We start from the raw sequence: 26,900 nt of genomic DNA on the forward strand, positions 1-26,900 counted from the left end.
CCGCCGATAACCCAAGGAATTTCTTGCTTCGGTAAGAATAACGTGCTACGGCAGCCGCATCATCGCCACCTCTCTCAAGTTGTCCAAATTTTATGTCATCATACGTAATCCGCATTATATTTTGACAGATCAACAACACATCAATGACATTGTCATCCCTGGTCTGTTCATTCTCCAGGATCTCCTCATGAGCAGACCTAGGTGGACGTCCAGGAGTGTTTGGTGTTATGACAGGGTGTGACACTATAGAACCAAGTCATGTAACCGTCAACATAATACCACTAACTTGTGGGTGACATACTTCAATACTCTTTTGGTACTAGATGACTCTCGTAATATGCTAGTATATCATCAAGATGTCTACAAATGATGTTGTTAGGAGCAGACTTAAAGGTGGGTCTCAGAATGATCTACACATATCCAAATTGACGCATGCATCACTCCGGCAGATACTTGCACATCAGATTCCTCCCACATGCCAGTCATTCGGCGTAATATGAAATTGGGTTGAAGGCAATAATGTTTTGGTGAGTGGTGTATGGTGTCCAGTCAATGTCATCATGTTGAATCCGATCAATATATACATGAAACTGCCGCAGAACATCATTCCATCTGCGCGAGAAATACATGCAAGCACGTGGTCAATACTCGGTGTACTCTAGTACACGATCAAGCTCGTGTATGTTGTGGTGAAAGTGGGATAGGATCCATCCTTGAAAATGAATAAGAAAAAAAATTAGTAACCAATGTAAACAAGTGCTTTTAAAATTAATAATGGATATGAAAATTACTGTCAGCAGGGTGCATGAGTCTGTCATTTGCTTTGTCGTCCAAAGAGAACTTTTGCCCAACTTGGAGTATAAGTGTACCAAACAGGCGCCCCCAGTCCCACTCATGAATGGCCGAAAAGTCGATGAATTACTTAAGGTATGCCACATCGATGTAGGTTGCACTTTTGTTCATAAACATGGACATGTTAACCAAGAATATGAGGAAACACCTCAAAGCACACTCCTAGTGGTAGGTAATGTGTAGTTCTTCGCAGTCAGTATCATTGACCAACTCCAAGTTTTGTTCATATACCTCCTTAAAGTATGGAAATTTGAGATGAGCGCCTATGGTGCTCTCACACTGCATTAGGGCTTCAATTAGGTCAACTCCCAAACAAATGACCATCACCTCCTAGGCTTCATCGCGTTTGATCCTGGAATGATCAAGTATCTTCCCCCTGATGGGAAGGTGTAGAAGGTAAGCGATGTCATCTAGTGTAATCGTCATCTTGTCAATTGGGAAGTGGAAAGATGATGTTTCTGTATGCCATCTCTCAGGAAAATCCCCCTACATGTCATGACTAATGGTCTTGTACCCAAGAGAACACACGCTGACAAGACCGAAGTGTCGGATGACACTTTGGAATCAATCATCCTTTGGATCTTAAAGTTTCAAAATCTTTCTACCGTGGTTAACAGACTTCAAACAATCACGCTCCTATTAAAAAATATAACGATATCAGTCGCAGGGAATTTGTTTAAAACATATAAATAACAACCGTTAACAAACATACCTTTCTGTCCCAGACATGTCCATCAACATGATTTAAATAGTATATATGTAAAGCGATGTCAGATGGCCCTCCTGGATACGGGTCTGCAAGTGGAGGACACCATCATGTGCAGCAGGATCTTCCTCCCGATCTACGTGATCAGGGGAAACATGTCCTAGGATGAGAACCCTTGTGACAAGTGGCTCCTAGAAGTTGATGCTTCCCCGTCAAGAGGCCTAGTGACAGTTCATTGCCTAGCTCTTGCCTGCTCAATCTGATGTCTAGCCCTCTCACGTCGAACAGACGCGTGCTGGGATTCACTGCCGAATCTCATTCAATCGTCGTTGTTTGCAGCCATTTATTTTGAAAAATTGAGAAAAAGACACCAGTTTGCATCCAAGTAATTTTCAGATATGCATCTCCGAAAATCAAAAAGGGCATAATTTGGAGATGCATCTTCGAATTAGATCGTGTTTGCGTCAATGGCAGAAACGAATATCAGTCTTGCCATAACAACCTAAAATGCAACCAAATCCTAGTACATGTCTTTAACATCTACCTATTTTGAATCTGACTACTACCTAATGCATTTAACATAAACTATTTTACCTAATACATTAATTAAAACATAAAATAAGTTAAATGAGAAACTTATTCAAAAAAGTGTTGATGGGGATGAAAAATGTTGAAGGTAGTAGGTAGAGTGAGTTGAGATTGGAAAGATTGAAGTAGAGGTACTATTGTTCCTTAAAAATTCACTAGAAGAATGTTGGTCACGAGGGGTAATCTCAAAAGTTTCAGAAAATGAAGAAGGAGAAGAGGGAGGGTCTAGTGCGCATTATATATTCATTGAACGCGTTCGGAGATGCATCTCGGAAATAAAACTTAAATTTAAAAATAAGAGTTAATTTGAAGATGCATCTGCGAACAAACCCTAAAACACATACGGAGATGCATCTTCGAATAAAATTTTGACAAAGTGATGGTAGCTCAACCATTTACGTTTATTTTATGTGAAAATAGTACATCCGGAGATAAATCTCCAAAAATTAGAAACATTTTTAACTTTTTTGTTACTCTAAAAGACGTGGAAAAAAAATTCTCAAATTTGTAAATTAATTTGTAAGCTTGACTGAATTTTCCCCTTTTAACCTATTATTGGTTAATTTTTAGTTAATTGTTATTACTTACAGCTTCCTTGCCTCTATTTTTGTTAGTCAAGTTAATATCAATGTAGAATATTTTCAAAGATATAATTAAATTATTAAAACAAAATCATAATCTAATGTTAACAATAAAACTTGAAATTTCTATGAATTTTTTATTCATTAAAACTAACAGCAAAAAAAACATTTTTCTAATATTTCTGTAAGAGTAATTTTTTTTTTTTTTGAAGAAATAAGATATATTAATTCAAAAAACAATATGTACAAGGTGATCCATAGATCCAACCCCCAAACACACCAAAACTTATAACATCAAACTTGCTATATGATGCCTAATCCTTTTGGATTGCCATCCCCTATACACAATGCAATCAGTAATACTATCCACTATATTCCTATTAGCATTATTCCCAAAGACAATATCATTTCTATGTCGCCACGCTTCATATACGGTTTCAGCAAACGCAATTTTCATCACCTTCGCACGCCAACCCTTCTTCTTAGTTTCATGCAGGACCCAATTCAGCTCCTCATTCCAGCCACTAGGTTGGCGTTCGATCTCCAGCCATTGGAGTACTCCTTTCCAAATGGCCTCCATCTTCCCACACTTGAAAAACAGATGCTCAAGAGTTTCAATTTCCACATCACAGACATTACACTGATTATCAGTAATCATATTAAACCTATGCAATCTTTCCTTAGTGGGGAGCTTGCCATGGCACGCCATCCACAAAGTATGCGAGGCCCTAGGACGCGCGGCATTGTTCCTGAAGAGGTAACGCCATTCCACTTTAGGACCATCAGCTAAAGCCACAGTATACAATTTATTCATATGAAACTTTTTCTTAATCATCATCTGCTCCCAAACTATCGGGTACCGCTGCACATAGTCCCTCATGCTCAAGATCTTCCTCAGCACCCAGGAATTTGATGTGCCAACAGGTATATTCATAATATCTCTGCCTTTTAAAAAATATTGGTGAACCCACTTCACCCATAACGAATCAGCTTTAGTACTCAAGTTCCACAAGCATTTTGCCATGGCAATATCATTCCACACAGTGAGGTTATAGAGGCCAATACCTCCCTGTTCTCTAGGTTTACAAACAGAGTCCCATGCCACAGGGCTCTTTCTCGTCAGCTCAGTGCTCCCAGCCCACACATAACTTCTACAGAGAGCTTCAATTTTCTTGATGACAAACTGGGGCAGTGGCAGGCAATGCATCCAGTATTGTGTGATGGCAACTGTGATGTTTCTGACAAGTTGGATACGGCCAGCATAACTCAATAGTTTCGATGTCCAGTGTGTCATTCTCTGCACTATCCTATATATAAGGGGCATATAGTGATGTATGGTCAGCCTTTTACTAGTAATAGGGACTCCCAGATATCGCATGGGAAGCATCCCTTCATCAAAGGTAGTGAGAGCCTTTATAGCCAGCTTTTCTGCTTCATTTAACCCCCCACAGTAGAACTTACACTTTCTAGGGTTAACCTTAAGTCCAGTTGAGGAGGAGAACTTATCAGTAGTATCAAGCAATAACTTCACAGACTGAGCATCTCCCCTGCAGAAAAGTAAAACATCATCTGCAAAAGTAAGGTTAATCAGCTTGACCTTCTTGCATTTAGCATGGTAGTGGAAGTCAGGACTGGTTTGCATAGACAGAAGAAGCCTGTTGAGATACTCCATCATGATGACAAAAAGCAAGGGGGAGATGGGGTCCCCTTTCCTCAGTCCTCTCCTAGCTGGAAGCTCTTCAGAATTAGTACCATTTATGTTGAACACATAGATCACTGTGTTTAAAACAGTCATGATCCATTGAGTGAACATATCAGGAAATCCCAACTCTTTAAGAACCATTTGAAGGGCATGCCAATCCACCATGTCATAAGCTTTCTGAAGATCGAGTTGTAACATACACCTAGGTGTTCCTCCTTTCCTTGTATACCCTCTTATCAGCTCATATGCCATTAGAATATGATTGTGGATAATCTGACCAGGGATGAACGCCGCTTGACTAATCCCTATGATACTAGGAAGGATTGTGGACATCCTGTTGGTCATGACTTTAGATATGATTTTGTACACTGTATTGCAGCCAGCAATTGGTCTGAAATCTTTAACACACTTTGCATCATTACTTTTAGGTATTAAAGTCACAACAGTTTTATTCAGCTCCTTCAAAATCCTGCCATGTTCAAAAAACTCCTTTACAGCTGCAATGAGATCCTCCTTGACTATATTCCAACTTTCTTTGAAAAATTTTGCACCATAGCCATCTGCTCCTGGCGACTTCAAGTCCCCAATACCTTTGAGAGCCTCCTCAATCTCTTTAGGTGTAACTCTGTGAATTAGGTATTCTCTCTGCTCCATATTCAGATTCTTTCCCATTCTCATAGCCTCAATATTAATTTGAGTAAGCCTGGGCTCAGCTTTACCCATAAGGTTGCTATAAAACTTCATAATTTCCCTTTCAATATCTTTTTGGTCAGACAAAACAGTGCCATCCTCCTGTTGAATGAAATTCAGACTTTTAGCATTGTACTTAGCTTTGATGAAGGCATGGAAAAAAGCTGTGTTACCATCTCCCTTCGTGAGCCACTTGATTTTGGATCTTTGGCTAAGAGATTTCAGTTCCAATTCATTCCAATTAATTACCTCCTCAGTAAGTTTTTTCACTTCCTCAATAGTGGCATGGTTCAGTCTATTATTCCTCAACTCAATTTGCTTCTCTTCCAATTTTTGTCTAGCTTCAGCCTTTCTACATTGCAGATTAGATATAGGTTTATTAAGGGCCCTCAGCTTAGGCTTGAGTCTCTCCATCTTTTTCCATAGCACTTCCATAGGTCTGCCCCTGCAAGGTTTCCGCCAACTCTCCTGCACAGTCTCTTTGTACCCCTGAAGTTCAGTCCAACAGTTATTGAATCTAAAAGGTCTATGCTTAGACTTGCAGCTAAGAGTATTACACAGACTGAGGATAGCATGATCAGAAACATTAGGGGGTAGGATATTCAGTACCAGATCACTATTCTGAAGGAACCATTCGGAATTAGCAATGAGTCGATCAATTCTAGAGTAAATAGGGTTGGCACTCTGTCTATTTGACCATGTGAAGAAATCCCCTTTACTATCCATCTCACTGAAGTTAATAGCATCCATCATATTGCCATAATCCTCAAATTCAGCTTCAGTCACAATTTTTCCTCCTATTCTATCCTGAGCCTTGGCCACATTGTTGAAGTCCCCAATAGCACACCAAGCACCAGTTTGACTAGCATGAATCTTGACTAAATCCTTCCAAAGGCTCTGTCTTTGATTGAGTTGATTCATGGCATAGATACCTGTCATCCAGTACTTGAACCTGCCCAAAGTATCATATACACCACAGTGGATATATTGGCTAGTACAATGCACAAATCTGAGATCCACTTTATTCTTATCCCACTGAATCCATATTCTACTATTAGGGTGTTTAGCATAATTGTCAAAATACTCTCTACTATCATGCAAAGCATCCCTAATCTGCTTGGCCTTATTATGCTTAACTCTAGTCTCTATAATCACAGCAATCTCAGGTTGGAGCTCCTGAAGACGGAACTTGATCTCCCTAAGCTTCCCAACTTTATTAAGTCCCCTGACATTCCAAGCCACTAGCATGGCCCTCTATCAGCCTCTAAAGGGTCATTCACAACCCCTAGGGCCTCATAGCCATTGATACAAGTAACCACATTATCATTAGCAATTTGTTTACCTTTATCTCTTGTAGCCTTCCTAACTTGAGTCCAGCTTTCATCAAGTTCTTCCTCCCTGATCTGGTTATTTTGTGGTGGTGTCACGACTAATTCTTGTATTCCTTCAACAGCCTGTTGTTGTGGTGCTTCTTTAGTGGCAGGTATAGTCTTTTCCACATGCTTCTTTTCTTGCCATACTTTAACTCTTCGTGGCTCACCACACTTGTGCCCAACCTGTTGACACTTCTCACAGAATTTAGGCCGCCACTCGTACTCGATGCTCTGCTTCAGTTTCCTTCCCTGCGCATCCTTTATAGTAATTTCATCAGGAAGCTTTTGAGTTATGTCTACCTCGACCAAAATCCGTGCATAAGAGACTCTCAACTTGTGTGTAGTACACTCATCTGTCACCATCGGTGCTCCAATCGCACTGCCAATCTTATTCAAACTTGAGGCTCCCCATAACTGCAATGGAAGCTTGGGCAGCTTGATCCAGATTGGGATTGTTCTAAGCATGTCCTTCTTCAGATTGAAATCCGGATGCCACTCCTTTAGCAACACTGGCATACCACGGATCGAGTAGGGCCCCTGCATTAGCACCGCATCTTTATCATCATCAGTGTTGAATCGCAAGAGGAAGTAGCCATCATCATGGTAGTATAGATTTGGAAGTTGAATAAAATTCCACGACTTTTGCATAAAGTTCTTCACCGCGTGCATACTCACCTCTTCTCCCATCACATACAATATCAGAGCATTTCCCCAAAATTGTAGTTCCGATTCCATGTCAGCATCACTGATTTCAATTTCAATTTCTCCATTATTTACCATAGGTGCTACAAATTCCATCGCTCTACCTTTGGCTGGATTTCGGTTCTCACTGATTACATCCACCCAGAGTTTTCGTGGAGTCGTATTTGTCGCGTCTTTAATCTTCTCCATTTCTTTAGGAACCGCCATTTTTAGGGTTTCTCCTCCTATAGCTATCTCAGGATCGTCATTGCTCACTACATTGGTACCTTTACTAGTTCCTTCTGCACTTGTATGATTCGTCACCACCGGTTGTGTCAGCAGCGGTGGAGGGTTGTTCGGCGACGAGAGCACCGTAGCTTTTGGACGCCCTCGAGACCGTTTCGCCCCCATTTCTGATATCAATATTTTTATAACTTCTCCTGTAAGAGTAATTTTAATCAGTATGATAAAAAATATCCTTTAAATTTTAATTAATTCATTGCCTATTTTAAGTGTGGGGGACAAATTAATGTTCGGTGAGGTGACAAATTAAACATGTGTTTTAACTAACCTAATAATTCCATTAATGTTCCGGTGAGGTGACAAATTAAACATTAATGGTAAATTTGGGTTTTTAAAAACAGCAATTCCAACATCATCCCTTACACCTATACTGTATTTACTATTCACAAATACAATAAACAGTAACATGAATAGTGACTACTATGTATTTACTATTCACAAATACAATGAACAGTAACATGAACATGAATAGTGACTATGAACAATGTCATGATCATGAAGAGTGCAGAACAATACTTTTAATAATAATATAAAAAATGAATTAACAAAGTGATGAGGCTGATTATTAAACATTCAAATAGTAAAACAAAGTTGATTAATGAATTATAAAAAGTTAGTTAATAATCGTCTAGATATTAAAAACAATTTTTAGTACTAAAACAAAATTGATTAATGAAATATAAAATATTAATTATGAAGTGTTGAATTTGGTTAATAAACGCACATATATTAAAGATAATTTTAATAATAAAACAAAATTGATTAATAAAATATAAAATATTAATTGATAGAATTATAAAATTAATTAATCACATAATTTTATATCAGCACCCCTTATTCTAAGAAAATAAAAAATAAAAAATAAAAAATAAAAAATAAAAAATATATATTTTATTAAAATATTATTTTATTATTATAATATTAAAATAGGTATAGTATATGAATGTGGTGTAGGAATATCATTTTTCTTTTTCTATCATATGCTCAAATCTATGATTAGTGATTCCATATTTATCACCCACTAATTCGCACTGATTAATACGATTCCATATTTATCACCCACTAATTCGCACTGATTAATACTAACATGTAAAACAAGCAATATCAACAAAACACGAGTGGCGGATATGAATCAATTTGTCAAAAACCTTTGCCGTGTTTAATAAGTGGTTTGTTTAATAATTTCCAAATTTAACGCATAACAAGAATCTTGATTTGAACAAAGTAACAATAAGATTCATTGCAAAATCAATTGGGATTAATTCTTCACAATTAACTAAATTTATCCACACTAACAAAAATTGTTCTTCATCAAAGTTATGTACATTCCGGATACATGAACCTCTAACCACGGTACAAAGACAAAGACGTGAATGCGGCAGAGATTATCACAGCCAAACTTGGATTCCAAGCTTTAGATTCGTCTGAGATATCTTGCATATTCTGTACTTCGCCAGTAAATAAACAAAAAGTGGAGAAAACACCCTTCAATGGGTGCCTAGCTTTTCACTAAAACAACACTGTTACAATTACAAACATGAACATTCATATATCTATCATTCAGGTTCAAATATTTATGGTTGCATCCCATAGTCTTAGAAGCCCATTACGACCACCACTGCATATCCTTTTCCTCTCTAAGTCTGAAGCAATGCACCTTACCTGAATGTCATAAAACAGGCAAAGTCAGCCCAGAAAAATAACAAATGATGATAAAGAGAAAGAATTAAACATGCATACAATAACATTCCCCAGCCAGGCAGCCACTTATGTCTAGCAAAAATGTGTTCTCAAGTACTGATGCTAATTAAAGTAATCCGCAATAAATTTTAGTCGTATAGATTGTCACTGAAAGGAATGGTTTCATGGAGAGATTGAAATATATTTAATTTTTTTACTTAATATGTAAAGGAGTGATGTGGTTACTAAAGTAACTTCAACAATCTCAAGGATAATCATCTAGAGAAATAGCAAAAGTGGTAGTAGTAGTAGAGATAATGTGATAATAAATACAGTTACATCAGGCGTGTAGAAATTAGTGTATGAACTTGGCAAGTTAATCTTGGAGGCAAAGAATATCATAACAGAATTATATCTAAAAAAATTACCAGGGAAAAAAACTATATTTTGAACCATACCTATTTTGGGGCATGAAAAAGAAATATATATATGCATACATTTAAAATTATTTAGTCAAAAGAAATTTGAAACTATATGACAACCAAAAAACCGCATACCATAGCTACTGTTTTTTGTGGTGTTCTGTACAGCTGCCAACCAGCCATCTTTGACCCGGGGCCAGAAAAACTACCAAGTCTCTCTTGGGGCCGATGAAAGAGAGAAAGAGAATTATCAGCCGCTCCAATTCCTAACCAGTGCTCCCCGGCATTTATAGATAATATGGCAGCGTTGTGAATTGTTACATTTTTTGCACACCTTATACCTCCTGCACATTCAACTAATACAATGTTATTAGGTGATAAATTTCCTTTTGACATTGCACAGCAGAACTGTGGACATAAAATGACCTCTGGAATGTTATTGCATGTGACACAGCCTATGTATTTCTTAGAAAAATGCTTCTTTGAATTTGCAAGATCAAGTCACTATACATGTGGACTGGCAGTACTATGATAGTATTTTACAATGACAGGCGTAGTTATATGAATAACTGCAGGTTAAGCTACAACAAACGATATTATTTAACATATTGGTGTTTCTAGGTCAAATTGACATTAAATAGCCTGTATATTTGCAACAAAAACAGAAGCTAAATGCCAGGAATCAAAATAGCTTGTAACATTAACGAGGCTGCCATACCATCATCATTTTCCCAAAACCGCAACAGGCCATCGGTTGACCCTGCAATGGAAATTTAACCCTTCAGCAAGTTAAAACACAACAAAGAAATTCTCTTCGAACAACTCTCCTCAAGAGCTGAAAAAATAAGTATAATCAAATGACACTATAGCCAAAAATTGGATATACAAACCCGTTATTATTCCTCTATCTAACGAAGAATATTCAACACATAATACTGGCCCTGCATGGCATGCTAGGACAGCATCACATGTTCCTCGTGAAACAGACCATATTCTTGCTGTCCAATCATCACTACCAGTAATAACAGTGTCACCAACCATTCTTAATGACCTGCATTTTTATATAGAAATAGATATTTGTTTACATTTGTAAATAAAGAATTTTGTAAATTCAGTGTGTCTTAAGTTAGATCACATTACTTGTACTTATTTATAATAGTGTTACAATTAATACAATGAAGCTTACTGAATAAGCACTAACCTAGGAAGTTGTTAAGCCTAGGAATACTAACAAGTAACAATCACTCTCGAATATTTACACTAATAATTAATTCTATCAGCAAACACATAAAGTAGAAGAGAAGTAGAAATATAATTCTTGTTTACCTTATCCATTGTGTATGTCCTGAAAGTTTATGCATCTGCCTACTAGCACGAATGTCCCACATGTTGGCAACCCTATGGTCCAAGCACCGGATTAAACTCTAGATAATTAATGAATGACAAATATCTGAATCATAAAAAAGTATCTGAAGTTGTATTTTTTTGGGGGTAACATACACATCTCTTCCAGCCGCAGCCAAGATTCCCACATTGTCATCATATTCCATACATAAAACAGCACTAGAGCAACGACCAACAGTTGCAACACATCTATCAGTTCTTACATCCCACATCTTCACAGTGCCATCATGAGACGCAGTTAGCACACGCTCACCTGAGAGCGTGCGTACACAGCTGACCTACACAGTTGGTTTTTTAAATTAACTTTCAATTATCCAATGTTTATATTTTTAAAAGATTCACATTAATATTTTTAAAATTAAGAATACCGGTCCATCATGGCCTTTAAGCTCTTCTAAAAGTTGAGTTGTCTGCTTATCCCACACCAAAACAGACTTATCATCAGATCCTGACACCACCTTCCCCCGATCTGAACTTATGGCTCGGATAGTCCTATATTAAAAGTTAAGCAAGGTTATACATAACTACAGATTCAAAGATGTAAGCAATCGTACAAGAAACTTCAAGAGAGGGAGGGAGAGAGAACCTTGTATGCCCTTTTAAAGTAGCTCTGAGTTCAGAACCGCGAAGACTTGGGTCCCATATTTTAACCTGCATATTTGCACAAACTTTATGCACGTCACCTTGTTTTGGGCACAGAATGAGTCCATATCAAAGATAAAGACACTTACAGAGCAGTCTGTACTTCCACTAATAAAGAAACCAGCATCTTCACGGTCACCCACCAAATCCCATACTTCTCTCTTTGTAACACAGTGAAGAGCAGTAACGGCACCATTATGACCCCTAAGCATGCGGACATTAGTTTGAAGTTTCTTCTGCCCCCCAGAAGATAGATCTTGTTTGCGAGGAGTCCCATTCTCACTGGTGACTGAAATTATACGGAAGTAGGGCAAAATGATGCTGGCAGTTTATTCAATAGTCAAGGAGGCATAATTGCACTTATAGATATGTTATAACAAGTACCTGAATTGCCTCCGTCAGATGTCCATCTACGAACACGACTAAATGAGCTGGATCTAGATGTTGTATTTCGGCTGAACATACTTTGCACCCAGTTTCTACCAACACCGGTAGCCTCAGTTGGTTGCTGATCCTCATCTGTGGCATTTTTTGAATGTGGAGATGGCAATGCAAGTGATGACACAGACTGTGCTTTCATTGAGGTGAATCCCCAGTATCCATTTCGTAGTTGTTGGATATGAGACAAGAATCCTCTAATTTTTATCTGAATCAATCACACAAGGAACAGTTCTGTGATAAATCTTGCTATGTGCTCAAACTTTCAGTTGCACAAAATCAAGACAATAGTGACCATTAACAACTACTTTAGTGATTATTCACACCAATTATACAACCAAAAATGGAACAAGGGTGCAAATAGAAACATGCTGAGGTAGAACATGTTATTTCTATATATACTCATAAAAGCTCTTCACCAAATCCAAAACTACATGTCTTGCAATGTTAATGAATAGGCTTCCATTTACCATATATTTCAAACTTCATAAGATATATGCATTACACAGTGAAAAATTAACTTACAAATTGTTTGGAACCGATACTATTCCTCTCTGCAATTGTTTCGATCATGTACCAAGCATCATTGTCCGGAAGTCCTAGTCCAGCCTTAATCAATACAAACGAGTCTCAGTATTTAACACAAAATGATACAACCGACTTAAATTATATTAAAGGAGATGATGTAGAAATTCAAGCACATGAACAGCCAAAACAATACCATGTGTGAAGCCAACACAACAAGCTGTGCAGTCACCAGAGATGCGTAGTTGGCTGACCTGACAAGAAAACAAATTCATAAACAATAGTCTATAGAACAATAAAGATTATAAAATTATAGGCATGTCTAATTTTTCTAAGCTTAGTTAAAATATTTGGATGCTTGTTCAGAAAGTATAAAGAGTTGAGAAAGAGGACAAAACAAAATGAGAATGCATGGGGGAGAGAGACTGTGTGTTTTATATGTATATTGAATCATAATACAAAGATTAATGTTAAGCAATATACTATGTTTACATGATACTATCTATTAAAGTATAAGTTAAATTTATTAGAATATATGTCACCTGATAAAAGCACAAGAACAATAGTAAACACTCAAGTAAAACTATACTCTAATACAATCAAGCCATAACTACTAATTTACATTACGTCTCTAACATATACATCCACCCATTCATCCATAAGCAGTATTGAAATTACCATAAAAGCATAATTACCAGGATGAAAAACTCATTTCTGAGGTTGGAAGGATGAGGAAGGGGAGTGCAGGGTGAAAATACTGACGGGGATAGGAGAATGTATACAACAAACATTTTTTCTATCCAAATAGCATCTAACCACTCATTACCCTCAATATTAGATACATAAAAGATACAACTCGGTTTTTTAGGTAAAAGTAGATAATATTCTTGAGGGTAGAAAATATACCAGTAGAAGGTAAACAATGAGGAAACTTCTTTTGAAGGAAAACATAATAAAATTAAAAATAAATAAATGTATGCAAAAAAAGTTAATCCTTACTTGTTTGAAGACTGCTCCATCAAATAGTCAAAATATCCTTCCCAAAACCTGCAAGGGAAGTGCATGAACTACGTCAAACACTCCTTTATGACCAGCTCAATATAAATTTCTGATGATAAAACGATGTAGAGATAGTTACATGCAGGCCATACCGTAGCTCCTCCCAAATAGATAGAGAAATTAGATGACGTTGGACATAGTCTGGCACATTATTATTGTCTTTCTTATACATATCGGAAGAAACTTCAAGAGCATCTCTAATGGTCAACCAGTCACTTCGTGTTGTTGCACGGTTAATAGCTGTTTTGAGCTGGAAAAAAATGAAAAAATTTGAAAGGAGACAAGTTAACAAAATATTTGAGGAAAAATTATTCACTCAATTAGAAGGGGGAGTTACTCTAAGAATTTGGACTTAAGGCCGAACTCAACACCACAAAACTGACTTGAAAGGTGAGAACTTTCTAAGGCTTGCAAACAACTATAAGAACTTCCTAAAACATATGTTTACTTTTAGAACTACACATTTTAAGCTGGACTAATACATGTGGAATGATATGAATCTCAACTCTCAACGCATCACCTCACACTAATAGGGCTATCTATCTGAAGTGTGGACAAGTGGGGTATGAGGAATCACATTTCTTAGCATAGCCTCATTTTGAAACCACGTCAAAGAAATGCTTGTCATATCATTTCCTTAACATCAAATTGAAGATTTGAAAGACAGCATTTCTGTAACCAAAACCGGGGGAATTAAATCGAAACTTCTACAATAGTAAAGGAATACAACGCACATTTAAGCCAAATATTTTCTATTCTGAAAGCTGGACCAAGTTGCACTTGAAAATAAATTATTTATAGATTTCAATGATGAATCCCGGCGAGCCATACTGTTGGAACACCAGTTTTCAAAGACCAAATATAAAAACCAATCTCGTGATTTGTAGAGCCACTAGAAAGGTAGTCTAACTAATATCAATATTGGATAATAATCCACCCTAGTGGTTTGAATATTTTGTTGTGAGGAAGGGGAGGTCAGGAAACAGGTTTGAATAATCAAGGAAGATGTAGCTCCTAAGTTTATAAGTTGACCTCAAGTTTGCTTGGCTGCATATCAAGATAGGTAGTATCTCAATAAATTAATGTCATTCACAGATTTATAATCATTTATTCTTTGCAACACATATTGAGCATTAAAAAGCTTAACATAAAGAATTTGTTTACCAATTCTTTCACTGCAATAAACTGTTCTTCGGTGAGCTGACAGTGCCAACCCTGATAGAAAGTTCCAGCATAAGCTTTCTTACCAGGAAAAAAATAATTATCAGTGTTATCTGATTAAAGCTACTAACCGAATGCATATGCTCCCTTATACATTCAACAAATCCACTACCACCAATTCCTTCCGCATCAGATTCAATCAAAGCTGCAAAACCAACCATATAATCATATTTAGGTAATTGTTTCAGACACCTAATATAGAATAGTTTTTCTGGTAACAAACAAGAAATATGTGCTCCTCAAGTATTAGCAAGAGAGATGAGATCTACCAAGTATTGTTCCATATTCAAAAGATGAGAGAGGATCATCTGTGGATCCCAGTTTAAGAAGCCGCAGCCATAACCCCTGTGACAAAAATAAAACATAATATTAAAAGAGAGGAAGAAATTAAATGAAAAAAAAAAATACATTTCTGCAATTTTGCACACAAAAATTCACACAGAGGGAACATATTTAATTTAAGGCATCAAAGAAGCTACCTGTAGCTTAACCTTAATGTCCAGCACCATAAGTTCTCTTTCAGCCTGAAACCATAAAGTTAATAATGTTAGGGGCCATTTGCATCAATTGACACACAAGTAGCATTATCCTGGGGATGCTAACTTACAGCTCTCTCGAGTGGACTAAGATTATCTGCTAAAGGATCCTTACTGCTCAACACAGGAAAAAAAATGTTAAAGGATCCTTACTGCTCAACACAGGAAAAAAAATGTAAGATATAGACACAGAGAAAATACAAATATTCCAAGGTGATAAGACAGAAAAGATTGGGACATTAGTTAGAGACAGTAAAATTGCTCAGCTAGGTAGTTAGAGGGAATTTTTTACATAATAAATAGAAGGATGCGAGTGTAGAGGGAACATTCAAATTTATTAGCATTAACTAAACAGAGCCATGGCTCAGTCATAGGGTGAAAGAAACTCTTGGAGAAAAGATTTTTCTATATTCCTAGTCAATAAAATTGTTTAGTTCATATAATTGTTTCCATCAATTCCTCATTTCTCTTACCTTGATTCTTAATACAAATTCTTCTTCTCATCACAGATAGGGGTGGAAATAGGCCAGGCCGACTAACAGGACCCTAGCCTACACAGGCTCAGGCTCAGGCCAGGCTTGGCTTTGTTTTCTTTTTTAAATTGAAAAGGCATAGGCTTTTTTATAAGCCTATTTAGTTAAAAAGGCTATGCCCCAAGCCATAAAAAAAAATCTTTTAAGCCTATCAGGCCGCCCTATTTAAATAAATATGAATAATCTTTTTATCATAGAGAGAGAACATAAAAGCTAAGAGTAAATTATATTTACTTCTCAGGGGATGGGAGGGTAGATTTTAAGATAAGAAGTAAGGAAGTGCAATCTGGCCTCTCTTAGGGAGAAGAGTGTAATTTTCTATAAAAAAACCCTTTCTGGCAATGCTAGCATTACCTTGGAGTATGCCTTCCTGAGTACTCAAAGGCATTACTAATGGTTGCAAGAATCTGCTTCCTCTTTTCTTCTTGCTCTTCCGTTCTGATGTTTGATGGAAATCTATTATAAGTATATTTGGCTCCAGATTCTGAAGACAAGAGAAGTGAAAACTAGATCCAGTTTAGTGTAAATTCACAATTTCATTCAGCTGGAAAAATTGGAGATAAATAATTTGTTTCACCTGATATTCCAACAGCAGAATCTGTTACTGTTAAAATCTCAGGCTCTACCGAGGATGAAGGAAAAACTGACATAGGGTTTTGACCCCTTCCAATTGCATCTTGTAGCTTATCAAGAACAGTATTGTTATTTTCATCGAAACCAACCCCTCTCTCCAAATAATCCAAGAAACCATGGGAGTCAAGGAACTGAGCTATCTGCAAAAAATCAAATTTGAAATTAGTATGAAGGCAGAAAAAATTTACAATGATATGAAGAATACTTTTAGAATTTAGGGGTATAGGCCTAACTTGACTCCAAAAGCTAGACCCAGTGCAGAGAATTGTTCAAACCTTATAAGGACTACTTTGGCCATATCTCTAATCGATGTGAGATCTCAGCACACCCTATCACATTTAGAACATGATATCTGGAGAGTGGACAAATGAGGGTGGCCATTAATATCACCCTCGTGCCTATAATTTAACATCTAGAGTTTGGACAAATATGAGAAACACAATAACGGATCTAGAATAATTCCAGTATCACCTTAGAATTTGAGCTTGAGGCCAAACTCAGCCCCAAAATTTTGCATTGGGGGAGGGGGTATTGTTTAAGCCTTATAATGACCCCTTTGCCCATATATCTTGTCGTTGTGAGATCTCAACAAATACAATTAGCATTTCATTCATAAATCATCAAGCAAAGAGAATCTGACCATGAAGACGAATCTTCACTATTACTTTTATGAGACCACCACAACAGCAAATAAATATAATCATGATAAGGATCATTTGAGACATTGGTATTTGCCATCATTGCTAATTGGAGAATATAGTCCTTGTTATGACCTAAAATTACCATGGGCTCCGAGGGTTGGTTGGTAGATCGAGACCGCTTCTTTAAAAAAGCTTGGGTGTTGAAGACTTGAGTAGCACTATTTTCCTGAAGCCAAAAAAAATGGTAAGTTCATAACAAAGTGTTCAATGGAAGCTGGAAAACCAAACCATTGAAACAGAGGAAAAAATCATACAAGAAAATTGCGATAACCAGTTAAAAATGTTGCAAAGAACTTTAGGAATATCATCCTGCAAAAAACAAAATGACAATACATCAGACTAAACACAATTTATTGCGCTACCAACATCTCTGGTTTGTTAATATGAATGCAACGCACATGGAAAATTTATTTGTCCACAATTGTCGATGCCTATTTTGAGGATAGACCACAGACATACAGAGTCTAATAGAAAGAACAAATCAATCAATAAACAAACAAACCATGACTTGGTGTTCATAAAAGTTTTACCACTTAAGCTCCGTGACAATCTCGTTAGTTCATCAGTCTAGCTTATAGAATAAAAGTGATAACTTTCATTACTCGCTTTTAAATAACTACCTAGTTTTGATCCCATATTATCTTAATGTTTACTTTTTTTTAAAAGAAAAAAACACGCACTAATTTCTCCTTAATTTGAATTTGATAAATAACAAACTCAGTAAGCAAAACAATGATACAAATCAACATATATATGGAACCATCTCACTGCTAAACTTCAACTATTAACCGTCCTTTGTCTTAAGGTGACTGAAGATGACTCCATAAGACATTAATATAGAAATTTTACTATACAGATTTTCTTTTGACGAAACTAAACAGACTACCAATTTCTTAGAGGATAAGATTCAACTATCATTAAGTTAGTTGAACCCTCCTAGATAGGTTTTAATTGATTCTGATACATTGCACTTACGCTACACCTGCTGTACAGTACCCATCCCTCTGTCTAACTATTCCCTAAAACTTAGGAACTAACTAACAGAAAGTTAGTGTTAGACTTCTTACTATGGCAGTTATGGATAGTTATTTCTATTGATGTCTGTCAGTGTTAGACTTCTTATTATGGCAGTTATGGGTAGTTATTTCTATTGATGTCAGATATGTGTAGCAGTTATGGGTTATGTGTGTTTCTGTTTTAGAATAAATAGAGAAAGGAAGGGAGAAACTGATTATGGGATAGTTTTTGAATGGTTTTGGGAGAGAGAGCCAAGCTCTCGAATTATTGGAGGGAGAGACAAAGACTCTCAAATTTCTTGGATTAGTTTATGTGTGAATTATGTATTCTCTAGTGTTTGTAATTATGTGTTCGTTGTAAACATATTTTGCCCTAAATAAAAGTCACTTTCTACGGTTAATTTTATTTTGGTACTAGTTTCTATCAGTTAGTTAGAGCTTTGAGCTGTCATTTGATCTATAAATAGATCTATCACCTTGTAATTACAAGGAATTCGAATTGTCGATATATGGGACTTGGTTTTTCCAATATACCCCCTTAGGGATTGGCGCGCATATTAAATGGTGAGGGGTCCAATCGATAAGCTATTGATATCATATTAGAATTAGAGTATGGTCTAACTCAGCCCTACAAAACCGACTTGTAAGGTGAGGGGTGTCTCTCTATATAAACTCTTTAAAGACTCTATCTGTAACCAATGTGGGACTTGAGATTACAATCAAGATTATTTACTTATACTAAAAGCTTTCAATCAAGATCCTAAAAGATTACAGAAATAGGAATAAATGAAAGTAGATAAGGGAAATATCTCAACTCTTCCCCTCAAGTTGGTTCGTATACATCACATGTATCAAGCTTGGCACATACGTACGTTGTTTACAGGCCTATCAGAGACTTGGCGAAAATATCAGCCAACGGATAATTAAAGTTCACAAAGATGCAACTATTGAAAGAGAGGAAATAAAGCAATATGAGAAACATATGCAGAAACTGTGTGTCTCAATAGCATCATGGAAATTCTATTATATATGCACTATACATTAAAGAGCATTAATGTCAAAGGAATGTGCTAAGAACATTCTAGAGTATATTTACAAACTATTCCTGTAATAATAAAATATCAACACTCTCCCTCAAGCTAGAGAAAATATATCATATACACCCAGCTTGCCACATTGATACAACTCCGGTCTGAGTTATAAGCAAAAAAGACAAATTTTACGCTTATTAAGAAAGATAGTTAAGTGTATTTAATTTTCTTGATTTCATGTAAGAGAGATAACAAAATTACTAATATACCCTCAATTAAATTGTCATCCACTAAAAATATTTAGTAATTAATGCAGAGATAATATTGGAATAGAAGCATTAAATGCACATATATTTATTGATATTTGCTTATATTTAAGGCCAAAAAATTTAGAAGACTTTTGTTTATAAATAAGACCGGAGGGAGTATATAATTAATTCTAGATCCTCGCAGGAATTTGGTAGAAACATCTAACAACTGATCATTATTAGAATTGACAAAGTTAATGCCGATGTTGCCCGTCAGGCCTAATACAATTATTAGTAATAACTACAAATATAAATTATTTACAACATAAATACTCCTAGCAAAAGAAGACTCTTTATCCTAATTGCAAAAGGAAACAATGATAAATAAAGAAACATACAAATATTCATGAGAGATCGTGTGAAAGATGCATTGAAGAAATTCTAAGATACAATTATCATTGTTTGGGTTTTCTATCTGATAACTTAAGATTTAACAAGTGTCTAATCTCGACATCTCCAATTTAAAAAAAAAAATTATGCATAATAATAATAATAAGACAAATCTTTTTCATCTCTAGACTTATAAGCATTAACGACCTATTGAACTTAAACAATAATAACAGAAAATTCAAATGGTATACATCACAGCTTTCTAGTGCAATAAAACTATTAAGAGACTCTCGAATGAAAATAATAAAGCATGGAGAGTAGTGAATAAGTTAACACCCAAACATCACCTTAGCTGAAGGTCATGATCTTCTCCCCATTGCTTAGCCCTAAGTTTAGGAAAATGCTCAGATACACTATATATTCCAGCCTTCATTTCATCAATTCCAATTACATTGGGATGTAATAACTTCATAATCTCACCACGCAAAAAGCTGAGTTCTGGCTCAGGAATAGGTGGAATTTCCTCTGATGTAGTGATAGAATTATACTCAAGGTCCACAACAACTACCTACAAGAGGTTAAAAGACAATATTTTTTATCATGGCAAAACCCACCAACCATCATTTGAAACAAACAGAATTTGTCTAACCACTGATGACAGAGAAACGGTATTAAGCACACAATCAACTACAGAGAACTTAACACAAATAGAGTAATAGTATAAAAAAATAGCATTCCCCTATTTTGCATTTTTTAATTTGTAAACATGACAACAATAAATTGATATTTAAGCAGCATAAATTATCATCAAAATTTTTTCATATATGAAGTAAAACAATTTGTTTCTGACACTGCTGTTTGAAATCACCTATAGATAATTTTGTCTAAAGTCAGGGCTCATCATGGACATACATGCTACAGAATGTAGAAAGGCATTAGTCCCTGACTTAATCCTGTTAATAAAAAAAGTCAAATGAAACTTTTGAGAATAAAATACAAAGTATTATAAAGTTGTAACTCGCTGAGGAATCAATAGAAATTACTTCTAACCACTCATAAGTATCATTGTTTCCATTACAAATAGCAAATCATTAACAATGATAAGTTAATTTCGATTAAATGAAGAATAAAAGAATTTACAGCCAACTTGTATTCAATAACTATATCATATACATAACTACAAGGTGAATTACTTGGTACGAAAACTGGATATTTTAGAATAAGTGCGGCAATGGTGGAGAGGAACATGAGAAGTACTGACTTACACCGTCCATTGTTAGACCAGTCATATCAACACCTGAATGGAGTCCCATCATATATGGTGTTGGAGCATCAATATAATCTACTCCACTGTAAAACAGCAACGGAATGTATACATGCTTGAGAAAGAGAAATAAAAAGCAAACATTAGAAGCAAGTCAACAAGAGGTGCCAGCATTGTAGGAAAATAGCATGACAAAAATGTGATATGCATTTTCAAGTGGGACTGTCAAATACACAGTCAAAATTTACTGGGGTGGGTGGATATTTTATCTATTTGAGGAGGTTTGCTTAAACATTGATATAGTGATTAAAAGGAAAAATGGTTGGGGTTGTTAGTAACACAAATGTAAGTCCGCCCACAGGAATTTTAGAAACAAGACCCCGTGAGCAATTAGTCATAACATCAAAGGTGGTGCTGCGATAAAAACAGGAGGGAACTGGAACTCCAGACTGGAGCACAGATGTAAAGGATCGAGTACCTGCCATCGGAATGGGTAGATTAGATGACAAATGGCCTCTGATGCAAGAGTTAGAAGTGAATACCTGCCAGAAGAAAATACAGACTAAACAATCATTTTACAACTGAGTTGAATATAGTCAAAATGACAAATTACCATAACCAAACAACTGAGATAAAATTGAGGGAGAAGGATGATCAGCTGTAATATTTACTACATCTAGAAGCTTGTCATCCATACTAATTGACCCCAAAAATAATCATGCAAGAAATATTGAAATAACAAGTACTTCAAATCTCAATGTATCAGACACTTATATGTAAAGTAACTACCAAATTAGTGGTTAATTTAAAATAAAAGAAAAAAGAGTAGTGTATAATATAAGATGATCTAGACCACATAAATATAATGGGAGCACAAACTGTCCCATATCATCAGTATGAAGCATAGAGAAAATACATGTGAAACTTATACAATGATATTTATGATGGTGTAGATGGAAGCCAAGAAACCAGATCATTGCCTCTGGGGATATCAATGTAACCCAAATGTAACTTGGATCTATCTATTTCAATACTAATTGTCATAAGTAAGAAAGGTACTTGTTAGCCCGAAGTAAAATCCTCCTCTCAAGCAGCACTGCTGTAAAAAGTCTTATTAAGTTGTCAACATCTAAACACTGTACCAGAGGCTGGAATGATATCTGCATAGAATTTAGGACAGTTGTTAATTAATGAAGCATAAGCAAGCAGCTAATAAATCCCCAAAAGGATTCTAGGAGACCATACATCAACATGGGGAAGTCCATAGTTTGGCGGAGCCTCTACAGAAAGCAGACAATTCTCAATAGCAAACAGAACTCGCTCCTTTCCAGGAGTAGGCAAAGGTACATTGGACACCATATGTGATATAATATCCCATAGAGGCTTGCTGAAATAGTTATAGAGCTGGGAACATTAAATGCAATGGAAACACAATAAAATGGATTTTTACGATTAATCTAAGGAAGCGCATTTAGCCACATTCGTAAAGCATAAACAAAACAAAATTCAGCTATATTTTGATTTCAAAAGGGAAAAATGAAGAAACCTAGTTATGTACTGATATTCTAATGAATTGAAATGAGTATTACTTTATAAACTACTGTATAGAACATACAAAAAGGCTTTGGTTTCTGTTTGTTGGAATTTCCGCATTAATTGCGGTCCGCCCCTAGTTGCCTTAATTGCGACATTTGGCTAGCCTTCATTATAGCCCCCAACACCTTCATTGTGTCGGGTTTGAAGAGGTGGATTTAGTCCCACATTGCTAAGAGACATGGCATGTGTTGTGTTTATAAGTGGGGTCAATCCTCACCTTACAAGCCGGTTTGCTGGTTTTGTGGGGTTGAGTTAGGCCCAACCCAAATTCTGAGATGGTATCAGAGCCTATCCTAGATTCATTGTTGGGCTTCCCGTGTCGTCCACGCTTCGGGCTCATTGAGGCCCAAGCGTGAGGGGGTGTGTTGGAATTTCCGCCTTAATTGCGGTCCGCCCCTAGTCGCCTTAATAGCGGCATTTAACTTGTCTTCATTGTAAGCCTCCAATACCTTCTTTGTGTTGGGTTTGAAGATGTGCATTTAGTCTCACATTGCTAAGAGACATGGCCTGTGTTGTGTTTATAAATGGGGACGATCATCATCTTACATGCCGGTTTTGTAGGGCTGAGTTAGTGTTGTCGATGGCAGAAGGCGGTCCATGGCGGAGAGCCAAAATCCCGCCATTCCGCCGCTATAGCAGACTATGGCGGAAAAATCCGCAATATCGGATGATATTTACCATAGAAGTGAGCCTGAAAACTGTCATGAATATCCTCCATAGCGGCCATGGTGCCGCTATTTGATAACACTAGGTTGAGTTAGGCCCAACCCAAATTTTGAGACTGTTGTGCAGAACATACACAAAGGTTGTCACAATCTCAATAGCTGCGGATCCATAAGAAAGCTGGTTAAGTTTTTACCATCATGGAGAACATACACTTACCTACTTCCAGTTGGGGAGAAACATAAAACAAACAGTTCCTCTAGGGCACTCCTTAGCACACTGAAACTTGGCGAGCGTGAAACTAGACAGATGCATTTGTCAGCATAGGAATTTCCCTGTATCCTGTAGGCCTCCACAATATCTTCACAAACTGGATCGCGGAAAGAAATGCAACTAACATAGATTTTTGAACCATCGCCCTCTGTATTAAACTTTTAAGTCAATGTAATATTCAGAATACCCACACCAGAAGATATAAATTATACAAGCAACCAAATTAAATTTATTGAAAGATTAAATTATGTCTCAATAATGTTTTAAAAACATGGTAAGAAAGAACATGGGAGCGTCATCACAAAAGGAAAATGTAACTGTAAGGGTGAAATGTTAAAGTATTTCACAGATCTTAAGGTCCAACATTACTCTCTCTCAAAATATTTGTTTTGTTACAACCTCATTAGATATGTATTCATTCACTTTGGAATAGTTTCTTAGTTTACTTTTTTAAAACACAATGCCTCTATTTTAAGAACCTCTCCTTTCCCTAGGATAAAATTATTTTCACAGCATCTCCCTAGCGTTAAGCATGTGGCTTCTTTTAAGGGAGTTTCCTAATATGCAGAAATTGGAAGAACAAGATTACTTTATTCCAAACAAGCAATAACACCAACAAACTATCAGTTAATGATGCATATTAGAGTAGTTAAAGTAATTAAGAGTTGTTATAGAAATTAGTTAGTTAACTTGTTCCTCAGTTAGTTGAGTTTGTTATAGAGAGCATGTGTATAAATAAGAGAACACAGAGAGTACAGAGCATCTTTGAATATTGAATTTGAAATTGTGAAAAGAGTATTCTCTATTGTGAAGGGGAAACCCTTGAGGAGAGATTCTCTCCTATTCTATCCCATTTTTTAATAAAATTGTTATTTCATGGTAATTCAATTATCGGGTTTCGATCACTATCACTACTAGAAATTTATTTATCCTTTCATTAGCTGTATTTTACTACTTTTCCTCCAGTAAAATTCCCATCATTAACAACACACTTCACGGCTATTTACTGCTGTATATATAGATTGTGAAATCTCCCAAGCAAATGACCTGATTATTTTATCCCCGAGACAACATGTCAACTAATAATATCACAGTTCTCAGTAAAAGAATGGACCAATATACTTAAAATCTCTAATCATATAATAACCGTACAACATGGCCTTGTACCTAAGGTTCACAACCAGGTAACTAAGTTATGAATGGACTTATTTCAGCTTATTTATTGGTATAAGTACCTGTGATACTATTTAAGAGAGCTTATGAAAACTACTTAACACGGCTTATTTCCGTAAACTCTCCATGATAGTTTATGAAAGCAACTAATAGCTTATATGAAAACACCTAATAGCTTTTGACTTTATCTTATCTCTTGTTATAGAAATAGCTTATATATATAAGCGCTTAATTAAGTTGTTTATCCAAATAGTCCTAAGTTACTTAAACCATCTATGCAGGAAGCTTTAATAAACAATGTCTAACTTCCTAAGATACTTACACCAAAATCAAAAGCACTCTGAATACTAAATGCAAACACAAATGCATACCCGTCAAAACAATCGGATAACTCCTCGGAAACGTAGAAGGATCGTTCGGATCAAATCCTGAAGAATGGAACTCAACACCAGCCGGCAAAACACACTGAAATCAACAATCACTTACGTCAGTACATCATCTTGAAAATAGAAGCCAAATCAGGAACGATTTACTTACATAAACTCGAATACTTCGAAATCAGAAATTCAGTATAAAAAGTGCGAAAGCAGAGGAAGAGATTCTGTTATGTGTTGATGAATTACTTACAGTTGGAAGCTGAGGAGGTGGAGGAGGGTAGAGAGTGTGAGTAGACGGTGGATACTGATCGAGAAGAGAAGGAAGGTACATCCAACCAGGACCATGGTAGCCTTTGGTTCCGTCGATAGATCGAATCTCGGGACCGATTCCACAGACGACGAAGTACTCGAAGATTCGAGCCATTTTCCGACGACGGTGAACGGAGGAGTTGCGATCTCTTCTCCCCTTTCCACACTCTGGAACCGGGAAAGAAGAGAATGCTTCAAGATCTGGTTATCGTTCTTTCTGTATCTGCGAAATATGAATTTGAATGTGAATTTGGATGTGAATGTGAATTTGGACGGTTTTTAAGTTGAATTTTGGTGTAATTAGGAAGTTGAGGTGGTTAAGCTTTTAGCTCTGAAATGTAACTCAGGTGATGAGATTTTCTTTCCGATGAGGGATTGACTGGGAAATAGAGAAACGGGAGAAGAAAAAACGTGGAATAAAAACTTTTTATGTGTGTAAAAGGAATTGTGACAACAGAAAAGTGTGATTAGTGTAAGAAAGAATCACATTTCCTACTATGTGAGAAAAATGAATGTTTTTTTTTTTAATTATTTACCATATAAGAAATAGATTTTTTTTTTTAAATATCCAGTTTTTTAAAAAAAATTTCAAAAATAACAAAGTTTTCAAATAAATTACAAAAATGTTTTTTTTTTTTAAGATTAACACGTTGTCGCCAGGGGGGTGGCGACAACGTTTTGGGCCTAAGAGGTGTCGCCAGTGGGCCTGGCGCCTCCTTTGTATTGTTTTGGTGTTGTCGCCACCCCCCGGCGACAACACCCCCCCTTATTTTTTTTTTCTTTTTTTTTTGTTATTTTTTTTCTTGGCTATTTTTTTTTCTAATTTTTTATTTATAATTTTTCCAACTATTTTTTTCAACATTATTTGTTTATATAATTTTTTTTTAATTTATTTTCCATCCGTATTTTTTTAACTAATAATTTGATTTCATTTCATTGAAAAAATAAATTACAAAGACACATAGCACCTAAATACTATGTTGTGGAGCTAGCACCACGATTGGGACATTTGTTCCTATTATGTCCTACCTCACGACATATACTACACTTCCTCTTCATTTTTTCAGTGACATCCATCTCGGTTCTAATACGCCTGCTGTTTGGTCGACCGCTTTTATTCCTACGCATTAAATCGTTATGCCAAACTGTTTCCCCCTCGTACACAAGCCAATATGCTTCCATTGCTACCACCGGAAAGTAATTGTCGTATACGTTGAGCAACGTTGATACCTTGTAAATTTCGGATACCAAAGATAATGCATCAAAGTGAGTATGTGAACATGCTGCAAG

General features: G+C 36.2%; 1 protein-coding gene across 1 annotated transcript; it reads right to left on the minus strand.

The window, feature by feature from the left end:
- Nucleotides 1–8,757: 8,757 nt before the first annotated feature.
- LOC131603893 (DENN domain and WD repeat-containing protein SCD1-like) lies at nt 8,758–26,065 on the minus strand. The gene is made up of 31 exons (XM_058876346.1): nt 25,552–26,065; nt 25,296–25,389; nt 23,698–23,899; nt 22,465–22,606; nt 22,279–22,379; nt 21,698–21,761; nt 21,221–21,334; nt 20,303–20,523; nt 17,525–17,579; nt 17,353–17,436; nt 16,514–16,709; nt 16,291–16,420; nt 15,475–15,517; nt 15,347–15,391; nt 15,137–15,212; nt 14,939–15,012; nt 14,811–14,861; nt 13,739–13,896; nt 13,587–13,634; nt 12,784–12,841; nt 12,588–12,671; nt 12,009–12,270; nt 11,714–11,913; nt 11,569–11,633; nt 11,351–11,474; nt 11,079–11,260; nt 10,905–10,976; nt 10,469–10,629; nt 10,297–10,338; nt 9,714–9,922; nt 8,758–9,138 (listed from the first exon to the last, which is right to left on the minus strand). The coding sequence occupies exons 1-31, from the start codon at nt 25,723–25,725 to the stop codon at nt 9,043–9,045; spliced, it is 3,627 nt and encodes a 1,208-aa protein (XP_058732329.1). The 5' UTR covers nt 25,726–26,065; the 3' UTR covers nt 8,758–9,042.
- Between the last annotated feature and the right edge of the window lie 835 nt (nt 26,066–26,900).

The sequence above is a fragment of the Vicia villosa genome, linkage group LG5 (genome assembly GCF_029867415.1).
Source record: "Vicia villosa cultivar HV-30 ecotype Madison, WI linkage group LG5, Vvil1.0, whole genome shotgun sequence".
Taxonomy (NCBI): Eukaryota; Viridiplantae; Streptophyta; class Magnoliopsida; order Fabales; family Fabaceae; genus Vicia; species Vicia villosa.